The 12780-nt window shown below is 34.4% G+C and overlaps 1 protein-coding gene across 13 annotated transcripts in view; it reads right to left on the bottom strand.

Annotated features, from left to right (window-relative positions):
- ERC1 (ELKS/RAB6-interacting/CAST family member 1) overlaps nucleotides 1-12780 on the bottom strand; it is a 541029-nt gene that overhangs the window by 279758 nt on the left and 248491 nt on the right. For 11 of the 13 annotated variants that reach the window (XR_004287084.1, XM_032349203.1, XM_032349211.1 and 8 more), the window contains one exon: nucleotides 8957-9088. The exons of the other annotated variants lie outside the window; for them this stretch is intronic. Coding sequence is in view for 10 of the 11 variants with exons in the window: in XM_032349203.1 (XP_032205094.1) it covers nucleotides 8957-9088 (132 nt within the window). In the remaining variant the exon portion in view is untranslated. The remainder of the gene's footprint in view (nucleotides 1-8956; nucleotides 9089-12780) is intronic. 13 annotated transcript variants of the gene reach the window in all.

The following is a 12780-nucleotide window of genomic DNA, read 5'->3' as shown; positions in this document are numbered from 1 at the left end:
TTTCCAATTTAAGATTATGAGGATCAAACACAACATTTTTTAATCTTAAATTTTCTCTATCTTCCGACTTCTATGAATAAAATCTAAGCATAATGTTCTCAAATTCTCATTTTGTTTTAAATTGTGCTAAAGAAAGCATTCTTCTTTCCCTCCCTACTTTCCTTCCGAAGGAAATCACAGAATAATACATAACTCTGTAAAACTGAAGGATAGCATTAGGATTGGATTTCACAGCACAAATTTGTAACCATTTACTAAAGCTACTAAGACTATTTTTGTGAGAGGAAGCTAAAAGAATATTGGAAAATAATGGACAGAACTAAGATCCTGCATTGACCTAAGACAGACTCTCAGAGAAGGAATAACTGAATGATAAGAACGATACCCATTTGACTAACCTATTAGCTGGCTGTGGTATTTCCAGCGGATACAGATACTATAAATTCTAGGCTGTGAAGTGCCAGGGGACAGAATTTCCTCACGTCCCAAGGATTAAAACTTGATATATGCAAATGGTAACTTCTAAGAAAAAGCTGGTTATCACCAGTACTGACCACTAAGATGGGGTCTGTAGATAGTAAGTTTCTCTGGGGCTGTTTGCTGATGACAGCAACCTCTTTCCTTGGTGCTATCAAGAGCCACAGTAGTAACAAGAGAAGCCTACGTAGCTACTTAACCTTAGCTACTAAGGTTTACTGGGTGCTTACTATATGCCAACTCTGTTATAAGTGCTTTATACATATAACCTCTCCTTGGTGTGGCAGTTACAGTAAGTATTTTTGACAGCTCAGGGAATCGACACAGAAATAATTTGTTTGCAATTATAATTTTTAAGTGATTAAACCATACTTCCAATCAAGGATTCTAACCCAGAACCCACTTTCTTAGCCACTATGTAATACAGCTTCCCCAAACCTCTGGAGTAGCTTTCTGAACCAGAGTTTACAATCTCTGTACCTAACCTATCACTTCAGCCTTTCTCGGACTTGCTTCTCCTAACTCACACCACGACTAATTTCAGATTTGTAGGATAAGAGTGTTTTCTCACATGAGATGAAAAGGCCTGGGGAAAAATTGGTTTAAGGCAAGGAATCAAGGGTTCTGGATTTGGATGGTTTCAGGTTGAGATGTCAATGAAATAGCTGAAAAAAGGTACAAAGTAGACATGAAGTAGACAATAGTTTATTTCAGAAGAGAAAACTGGGTTGATATATACATCTGATGTGGTAATAATTCCACTACTAATAATACTAACTATCTTTTTTAGCATGATTTCTTTCTTATCCTCAAACAAGTATTTCCCTGAGGATTTCTCATCTCAGAAAATGGAACCAACATCTATCCAGTTGTCTAGCCAGTAACTGGAAAATCATCTTTGTTTTCTCCTTCAGCCTTACCATATTCCATAGATGGAATTCACCAAGTCTTTTTAGCTCTACTTCCAAAAGACATTCTAAATCCATCTACTTGTCTCCATTCCCACTGCCACTATGCAATTTACCCACCTACATCCTAATTTACAGTTTCTTGCCTAGACCAGAAGCCTACATGACTTTGTTAGTATGCCTCCTAAAATAGTTTACATAACTATAATTTTAACCTGATATCTATTTTTAACTCATAAGTTCAAAGAACTGCAAAGAATGTGATTTCTTAGGTATTTTAAAATATTTTCAAAAAATAAAGTGTCATTCTTTTTTTAAAAAGAAAGTATCCAATTAAATATAAATACTATGGTGACTTTATATATATTTTTATCTATTTAAAAACTGTAAAGACAAACTATTCTTAAGTGATTAAACATTTTACGTGTTCCTTTTTCTCTTTAACCTGGTATTTCTGTTCCATTTCTTCCTAAAATTTTATAATGATGTAATTTATTTTATGCTAGACTGTTTGTATAGATCCTCTCTCATACTTTTCTCCATCAAAGATATATAAATACATTTAAATTTCATATTTACATTTCCTATCATCATAACTCTATTAAAAATTCTTTCAAAATGATTATTATATTATTATTATTATCAATCGATAATATATCGATTAATATATCAATGTAATATTATATTATTACATTATCAATCGAAACTTATATATGTGATATTTTGAAAGAATACATATTAAATGTGAAAAGTAAAATTTTACTAAAAATGTGTCATATCATTAAACATATTTATCTTAATGAAATTAATGGAATTTTTATTTTATTAGTTTAGCTATTCCTTGATGAGTATTACTCATTCAGGGTTTAGTATCAATTCTATTGCATGCTTCCTTTTCATAGGACTAAGAAACCTTTATATAAATAGACAGGAATGGAAGGAAATGTTTTATAGCAGTATGTCCCAATATTTTGCACTCCTTCAGAATTATATGCACCAAATCACACAGTAGCCTATTATTAAAAATTATTTATAATTATCTATCAGCTGACAACTTAATTAGGTTATCCAATTCTATTGAAAACAAAGAATTATAAACAATCTGAATTTTCTGATCCATCTTCTTAATGCCAATATTTGCAATTATCTGTGTGTAACTGTTCCAGGGTTGTTTTGTTTTCCTCCCTAGAGGAATATAAAACACTAAGATTCAGGAGAGATGCACCTATTGTAAAGTGAGGGATGCACACTATGAAAAGGGAAGTAAAAAGAATCTGCTCATCTTAGGTGCCCTTTAAGGCAGACCAATTTGAAGGAAAAGGATGTTTAGAAGCTGGGCACCTGTGCCCATATATCCGTTTGGAAAATGTTCGTGCCATCTCCAGATATATGTGTACCTCAGTTTGAAGAACTCTGGCCTAGGCTACTCTAATAACTCATCTGATCTTCTTGCTTCATTCTTAGTTTTGTGGAATCCATTTTCCAACTAGCAGCCAGACAGTCTTTTAAAAACATAATCAGTGGATGTCATGCACTGATTAAACCTCTTTAATGGCTTCTACCATTCTTAAAAAAATCCCAGATCGGGACATCTTGGGTTGTTCAGGGGGTTAAAGCCTCTGCCTTTGGCTCAGGTCATGATCCCAGGGTTCTGGGATGGAGCCTGGCATCGGGCTCTCTGCTCAGCAGAGAGCCTGCTTCCTCCTCTCTCTCTACCTGCATCTCTGCCTACTTGTGATCTCTGTAAAAAACAAACAAACAAACAAACAAAAAAACACTTAAAAAAAAATGCCAACTCCTGACCACCCCTTACCTAAGGCCCCGCATGCCTTGCGGTGCTCTCACCCCCCAAGTCATACCAGTCATCCTCACACATGTCCAGTTCTTTCCACCTTACTGCCGTCACAAACACTGATTCCTCCCCATTCTTCACATGGCAGGCTTCTCACACTTCAAGACCCAGGTTAAATGTTACTTTATCAGAGGACCCTCTCTGAGCACTCAATTAAAAATAAGTTCTATCCTCTCCAAATTCCACCAAATTATAGAAAACCTATTTCAATTTTTTACAGTACTTCGTGGTAACTTGTGATTAAATGGTTTTTTTGTTGGATTAGTGTCTGTGTCCCTCTGCAGACTATAAGCTTTCTCAAGGGAGAGACCACAGCTGCTTTCTGCACCATGATATATTATCCCAGACTACCAGAGACCCCTGGATGCTCAATAAAGATCTGCTGAATGAATGAATGAATGAATGAGGAAGCAAACTCTTCATAAAATATTGTTACGTACTTAAAATGCTTCAATAGTTCTCCACTGCCTTGATCATAAAATTAAATGCTGGAGCACAACATCTGACTAAACATGCTTCAGCATGATCAGACTGTAACACTCCCCTCCTTCCCACAGATTGTGGCATACATATTTATCCTGAACTATAGCTACTAACCGCTATTTAAAGATTCCCGAGGCTTCCAGCTTTCACATATATTGATCCCTCTATATGGACTATGGTCAATATCTTTCCACCTCCTTTTTGCTTAGTTCTTTCTTCTTAAGACTCAGCCCATGCATTAGTCACTTCCTCCAGGAAGCCTTCTATGCACCTCTCCGATCGGGCCTGTATGCCTGCTCCTCCTCTTCTACTGTTAATGCTCTCTATTCAGATCACTACCACGGCACTTATCAAACTGAACCATAATTATAGGTTCATTCTTCAGTCTTTCCAAATAAACAATTAACTTCTTGAGGCAGAGACTGTTTTTATTACCTTTCTATTTCCAGCACCTAGTGTAATATCTGCAAAACTACAAGGTAGCCAATAAATCTTTGCAGAAAGAGTAGCATTAGTAAAAGGATCATTATTTTATTTTCTGAGCATTACTGCCATTTAATTAAAAAAATGAGAAATATAGCTTACTACAAATGTTCAGACCAGTACAGGACTGTGATTATATGGCCAAAGAATAAACTGTCAACTCTGGGAACAGCTAAAAGTAAGAAGGCCATGGGAAGTACTGGAGAGTACAACTATAGTTTTATTAGCACACATCATCTTCTACAGGCTACCCAGTTACTAGTGATGCTTCAGTAGTGGTAACCTGTTCTGTTTAGAAAGTATTTAAATGCTATAAAACTGATGGAATTGACTCGCAGCCAATAGAGAATTTAATGAATCTTTAAGAAGGAAAAAAAATGGGACACCTGGCAGTTGCCAGTTGCAGTCTGGACCCCACTCACTCTTGCACCTCGCTCCATTTCCTCCACGACTGTGTCTAACAAACCAGACATGGCTGAGGATAAGAAATTTGATTAAGGTGAAACTGAAGAAGATAGAAACACAAGAAAAAAATCCACTGCCTTCAAAAGTAACAACGGAACCGAGAAGCAAACAAGCGAATCATAATGAAGCATGTGCCACCAATATGTACCATACATGCCATTAGCACTGCCTTCTTATTTTACTTCTTTTTAGCTATTTAATTTTGTAAGACGCAAAGAGACTGGATCAAATTTAAGTGACTCTACTGCCCCTTTTCACAATAAAAAATCAAGAACTACTGGCAGTGAAGGCCAAGGGAAGGAAAAGAAGTTAAACACTAAAAGAAGCAGCTGGGTATTCTGTGAGATTCAGAGTAAAAAACCAAGTGGGTCCAACATGTCCTGTTAAGCTATAATATGCCGTTTAATCAGATTGCCATTTTTGCTATTCAAGTGATTTTAATTATTGGAATGCACAATATTTAAAATACAGATGTGGGGGAGGGTTGAGGATATAACCCTAAAAAATGCTCATTGTTCCATAACTACTTGCAAATCATAGGTAAAACCTTATGATCTTCTAGGTCAAAATTTATATTTAACATTCAAGCCAAATATCATCAAAAATGGCAATTTAAAAAATGAGTAACACTATTAAAAATGAGCTTTTATATAAAAATAAAAGTTAGAATTCATGTGCAAATTTCAGTTATACTGAGAGGATATATCTTTATCACTGCTCAAAAAAAGAAATACTCTTCAGGAACAGATAGAAACCCAGCTTACTGAGCCACAAAAAAATACCATATTACTTGAGAGGCATTTTTTAAAACTTTAGTTAGCAATATAGTTGGCAAAAAGGTTCTTCAAAAAATAAACTTACTCTTAGTGAAGATATTTAAACCATTCTTTTTAAGTAAAAGAAAAAAAAACATTTCAAAAATTTAAGGTTGTTTTTTTTTTAATTTTTAAATTTTATTATTTTGTTAGTCACCATACAGTACATCATTAGTTTTTGATGTAGTGTTCCATGATTCATGTTTGCGGATAACACCCAGTACTCCATGCACGTACTGCATTTAAATTTAAGTTGATAGCAGCACTGCTGAACTACAGATGCTGCTCCCTACCTCCTCAGAATCCTGAGACTTTAGAGAACAGATTCTACTCTAGTCTCATTTTAAGAAAATGGACTCTCACGTTCAACAAAACACAAAACCTGCTAAAACTTGAGCAGAGGTAAGTTTCAGAAGAAGAAAATCCATGTAGAAAAGCACAAAGCTAAAGTAAACAGAGCCCCTGGGACTGCCCTCATGGGATTATTCACTTTCATCTCTCCATTTGACAACACAGGCTTTAGGACATCTTCCTTCGTGGGATCATTACACAATTTCTCATTTGGGGCATGGGCTCAATATGGAACAACATGTAGTACTGGGAATAAAGAAACTATAAGGGGATCCTATAAGAAGAAATTTTTTTCTTTTGTGAGTTTTCCCCTCTCAAACTTTAAAAGGCTCTGTACTTTATTTTAGTTAAAAGAAATTATTCCCAAACAATTTTGCTTTGCTCTTCAAGAAATCAAGAGATATAGATATCCTCCTTCTATCACAGGGAGTTATTTCTTCTCTGAGGCTAAATTTAGATAAGAGATAGATAATTTCTGAACCTGAATAGATAATAAGAATAAAATCCCCAGCCAAAAAAAGCTTTACCCATTTAAGATATTTCAAAATAAGTATCTGTAGAGTACCTTGGTATTATATACAATTAATATGTATCAGTAAAATTAACAGTGGAGTTAAAGGATGGAAAAAGATAAAAATAAGAACAGAAGATGACAGCAGGAGGGGACAGTGGATGAAGGTTACACGGCCTCAGAAATACAAACATGAAAACAGCTTCTTCATACCTTAAACCACCTAGAGCCCAAATGACTGGTCTCATGCAATACTTCATTCAACAGCTTCAGAAAGGCAGTGAGTAGCAGAATGGTGGAAAAAAGATAAACAGGAAAGAGAAAAAGAAAAAGCATGCAATTAAAAGCAAATTACATATAGCCACTTTGGAAGAGAGTTTCACAGTTCCTTACAAAGCTAACTATAGTCTTATCAAAAAATCCAGTAATTCCCAGGTATTTACCTAAATGAGTTGATAATTTATGTCCATACAAAAACCCACACATAAATGTTCATAGAACCTTTATCCATAATTGCCAAACATTGGGAGTAATCAAGATGTTCTTCAACAGGTGAAGGAACAAATTGTGGCATGTCTATACACTGGAAAATTACTCAGAAGTAAAACAAAAGGAGTTATCAGGCCACAAAAAGACCTGGAAGAACCATGTGCAAGGCTAAATGGAAAAACTCAGTTAGAAAAGGCTACATACTGTTATTCCACCTATATGACATTCTAGAAAAGGAAAAACTATGGAGAGAGGAAAAAGATAAGGATTGGGGAGATGGAGGAAAGACAAACAAGTGGAGCACAGAGGATCTTTGGGGCAATTAAACTATTCTGCATGATACTGTTACAGTGAATATATGACATCAGACATTTGGCAAAACCCACAGAACTGTAGGAGATGAAGAGCAGACCAAAATTTAAGCTATGGACCAGTTAATAATGTATCAATATTGGCTCATCAATTCTAATAAATCTATCACACCAATGCTAGATGTTAACAATAGGGAAAACTGAGGAGGAAGAAGGAAAAGATGGGAATTCCATGTACTTTCTGCTCAACTTTTCTGTAAACTATAAACCAAAACAAAACAAAACAAAAAAATCTGATCTAAAATAAGTCTGTTTTAAATAATACATAAATGCATAAATATATAAAAATCAAGCCCCCAAAAAGCAAATTATAACTAGTTCACACAAGAAGACATTTTAAAATTAAAAAGCATACTAGCAACTTATATGCCATAATGACATGATGTATAATCATTAATGGCCAACATTTCTACATGATATGTAAGACCTGTCACTAAATAACGATCGCCAAGCAGAAAAAATCTTTAAAGGAAAAAAAAAATAGGGACATTTTGAAAATAAAGGTAAGAATATAAAAAAGGTAAATCAAGATAAAAGAAAATCCCTCTTCACCCTGGATCAATGACTGTCACCATCCCTTCTCTGAAGCTCTCTACTACCTAAGCTCTATTTCACTCTATTTCTGGAAATATTCAAATTAGAAGTGAATAAGGCATTTATGTAGGAACAGGGCACTGAAAGACTATGAAAAGTTCCATTTTTCTTCAGTTTGACTAAAAACTATCAGTTTGTCTTTCTTTCTGTATTTAGCACTAAAGAAAGCATATCCTCATCCTAACACAGTTATGAAGGGACTCCCTTATGGCACACACTACATCATGTCTCCTTTGAAAATGTACCCTACTTCCTTGCTGTGCAACTACCTTAACTCACAAGACCACAGGGGGTCTCATCATGGGGGTTCCCCAAAAGATTCAGGTTACCCTCTCATTGAATTTTTTACCTTTTTAGCACATACAGTTCTCCAACAAAGAAATGGAAAGGAAACAATAACAAAAAATTACATGCCACGAATCTCTAAGGGACATTCAAAACCTCCAATCACACTCACACTAGGAACTGAGATCAGAGCCTTCTCTTGTTAGAACCATTTCTTCCATTCACATTTCCCAATTTTACTTATCCATCCTAACAAAAAGTCAAAAGCAAGTGTACAGGAATCTAAAAGACGTAAAAACTATATAAAGCAAACACCACACACACAGCAGCAGAAGTCTTTAGCAAGTCACTTCAGGGCTGAGACATGCTGCTCTGGGGCTCTCAAGTCCCATGATAACTATGTCCTTCATACTTGCTACTAACCTTGTCAATATCTTGTGATAACTTTAACTGCTCTTTTGAACAAGGCAGGGTATAAAATAAACTGTTATTTAAATTTAACATTTTAACTCAGAAATGTTTGTGTTTTCCCATTCAATTTAAAATCAGGATTGTGACCAGTCTCACAACAGACAAATTCCATTCCATCTCACCAGATACAAGAGCATATACCACACCCATATATGTGAAATAAGCCCCAATTTATTAATGCATTGACTCTTAACATGAGTCGTTCTTACACAATTCTTTTATTTCAATTCGTTCTTATGCAATTCTCTTATTTTAATTCTTTTTTAGGTTTAAGTACTTACACCTGATGAAGTGCTTTCGAAACCCTCTGAACATATGTACAGTTGACCTATACTATACTGGTTGGGTTTTACCTTGTGTTTAACCAGCAGCATTGCCAGTAACTGTATGAAATTGCAGACCTGTTTTTCAGCACTGGTCCTGGCTGACTCCTCTTGTGCCAGCACCATTTCTCGCTCTGCAGTTATCTGTACACTTTCTCTTAGTGCTTCTTCCAGCTCTTCAATCCTGTCATCCTTCTTACGGAGACTGTCCTGGAAAACGATGGAAGACTAGGTGAAGTAGACTAATTAGTTAACCCAAGGAGAGACTATTTATCAAGAAAGGACTATTTGCTTATTAAATATCCTTCCCTCCAGAAGTAAATCCAAGCCAGAAAGATATCTTCACAAAGCAAAGAACAAGGGAAGAAAAGAAGTATAGTAGGAGGTTGAAGTATATTATTAAGAGCAAAAGGTCAAGTTAGTTAAGCAAGAGAAATTAGTGACGGATTTGTTCTCTGTAAACAGAGAGACTAAAACTGTGTTAAACAGCATAGGCAGCAAGGGCTTGATTACTTAAAAACACAAAGCTGTTTCTGAATTACTTTCTAACCTGGGCTTTCAGCCAGCTTTGATGAAGCCTAAGTAATAAGACTTAATATCAAAACATTCTCTCCCTACAAAGTTCAGCCTTGATGAGAAAGTTAAATAGCATGATTTTTCAGATTATATTCTTCACAAAGACAACTGTCAGCAAAATTAAGAAAAAAAAATAAATGAAAAAGAAAGTAGTTTCCTAATGATTTTAAGACATCAAAGGTTTCTCTTAATCTCCTAGAGAAAACTAAAAATGGTCACTGGATATAAGTGATCAGGCTGAGGATGAGTAATTTAGTTAGCCAACCAATTCCCACTAACCGTGATATTCTAAATAAGTTTAAAAATTAACTCCTGGGAAGGCAAATATGGATTCCTAAAAGAAAGACAAAATCCTACAGATTTTGAACATGTAAGAACATGTAAGAAAGGAAAGATCTTAAAATAAAAAGGATAAATGAAGCAGAGTTCAAGCAGTATTAAGAATTAGATGCATCAGGTTATTATTAAGCATTTCCTCTTGAAATTTTTCTAGAACCAAAAGATTCTAAAGTGCTATCTTTTACTAATACAATTAAATTAAAAACAAAAGAACAAGAGTTGCTGAAACACTCTCCAACTTTCAGAATACTCGTATCAGTAAAAGATATCACAGGATTTTGTCATTCATCTATGCAACTCTCATTTAATTAGACTGTAGTTCACTTTTTAAGTGTAAGGCACAGAAAGTCCTTTCTAACAACCTTGTCTTCAGAAATCCAGAACTGGAAATCTGTCAAAGGTAAATCAGACTTTTCTCCTAGCACTGAAAGAATATCTTACTATTTAACATCTTTCATAATCAAAAGTTGATAAATCTTATGTTCTCATTTTCTCAACTAAAAAAAAATGAGATTAAAAAAATATTCACATTTCAGTAATGTATGGCACATTCATTTGTTTTTAAGTGTTCATTTTTCTAGGAGAATATGTTATAAAATAACCTGATTTAGCCCCATAAGTAAGGTTCTCTTATAAGGGCAGTTTAGCTATATCAAAAAATGTTTTTTCTTGAAATCTTAATGCTTCCAGGTGGCCTGCTGTGAGCAGCAAAGTGCAGCTTCCAAAACTGCTGAAGTTACTGTGGAACATTTCTAAAACAATGCCAAGCAGAGAAGGACAATAGAAACAAAGTCCAACATAGTTCCTTTTGATTCAAAGAATATGAAATGTAACAGAAGGATTATGTGGAAAGAGACAGATGCAATTGTCAGTGAATTTAGTCCTCTCAAAAACTCCAATGAATCACTTTATTTGTAGTAACATGGGATTCTGAATTACAGATTGCTATAAGCAAAAAGAAACACAAATGCTTCCCATTAACAACTGGTTCTGAATAACACAATATTATTATGTTTTTGTCCAGTCTGTGATATTCTTTACTCTTAACACTGTCTTTGAGAGATCTCCTGAGAGGCTTCTGTTATTCTAACCTAAACTGAGGCTGAAAAACTTATCCCAGATAACTTCCCAGAACCTATTTCAAACAAACAGGATTATCTGCTTTTCTGCACTGGCTGAAAAATAGCTTTGTGGCTTTATCAGTAAAACTTTTTTTAGAGAGAGGATATTTAGTAATCTGTCATAATCCAGAAAATCAGTTTTCATACTGCAAGTTTCATCAAAACCAGTACAAAAATTAGAGTCTATCCGATGAGCTCTGTGTACAAGGCCATTTATTTAAGAAAACTTTCTGGACTTAATGGTAAAGATGGCTCAAAATCCGTGTCCATAATAAGGACAAAAAACAAAAGAAATACCACAAATAAAAATCAGAAAACTGTTAAAATATTATTTATGAAATACTGTAAATTACATAACTTACAATACAATTTGAAATCAATGTAAAATAACATATGGAACCATGCAGTCCAAGAAAGCTGTATTAAACCAGGGTAGTAACAAAAGAATGAAGACAGCGAATATTCTCATCACATTCAACACCACGACCAACAAAGTCTATAACTACTTAATCCATCTAGTGAGTAAAATGTGGCTCCAGTCTTATTTTCAGAATCTTAATAGATACCTGCTAAGGTACACCAAGGAAGTTTTCTTTGTACTGAATTACACACCTTGAATCTTTTTTATTTAATAAAATATTGAGCCAGTGCCAGGAATGAATAGAATCTTTTAGTTCTACAAATACTGAGGTCCTAAGCACACTGCTAGATCATATTTATAATGAGCCTTCCTTTTTCTTACACTTTCACTGAAGATTAAATACATTTATTATACTTAGACTATAATATGGGTATTCTACCTTTTTTTATTTTAAGTTTAGAATACTAGAGAAAAGATTTTTAAGTTTTAGAAAGGCCAAAAATGATTGTCCACAAAGAATAAAAAATTGGAAATCACTGGAATTTTTTATGTAAAACAAAGAATCAGAAGACAACTGAAGTAATGCCTTCAAAACTCTGAAGGAAAAATGCTTTCTGATCTAGAATTCTATATCCAAACTATCAATCAAATGTAAGGGAAAAATGCAAAATCAAAATCTTAAAATCACAGACTCTCTCAGAAAGCTACTAGGGATGTGGTCCATCAAACTTAAGAAGTCAACCTAGAAAGAGGAAGACATGGGACCCAAAAAAAAGGATATCTACCATAAATGAGTAGTGAAGGGAACCTCAGGGTAACCAGAAGCCTAGAGAATAAAGAGAATTCACAGGAGAGGATAGAAACCCAAGGAAAGATATTTCCAAGAAAAAACAGTGGATGAACTGATTATGAGGTTAATAAGTCAGGGTTTATGAATTCTGTAATTAGCAACATTGAGAGGAATGTTATAGTAGGAGAAAGGAATTTGGGAATAAACTGGAGATATGTATACAAATAAATAATAAAACAAATTTAAAAACCCAATGCTATTATTACCACCAGGAAAAACTAAAAGTACAGTAGAGGAAATGTAATCATAATATACTATGTAACTGAGACAGAATAATGTAAAACTTATATTAGAAAGACAGAAAGAGGGAAGTATGTGTGGTGACTTGCTTAGAAAGGCTAATTCCTCATCATTCATAGTAAGAAGTCAGTAGATAATTAATGTTCAAATAAGAAGACAACAGTCCAAAAATGTCATTTGGAGAGGTGGAAGTGTTAAACAGTATTAGAAACAAGAAAAAGGGGTGAAAGCATGCTTGTCTCAGGGGAGTAGGAATCTAGGTTAGACAAGAATGAGGTAGAGGACTATCACTTTTATAAGCCATGCAGTATTATGTCACTTTGTAAATTATATAAATAAGCACTGTTAGAAAAAAATTCAAAATCGAATTTTAAAATGCTGAGAAAGAAAAGCAGATAATGCAAATAAATAAGAA

This window comes from Mustela erminea, chromosome 6 (assembly GCF_009829155.1).
Source record: "Mustela erminea isolate mMusErm1 chromosome 6, mMusErm1.Pri, whole genome shotgun sequence".
NCBI lineage: Eukaryota > Metazoa > Chordata > Mammalia > Carnivora > Mustelidae > Mustela > Mustela erminea.
Note: the sequence above shows the minus strand (reverse complement) of the source record. Positions and strands in the feature narration are given on the sequence as shown.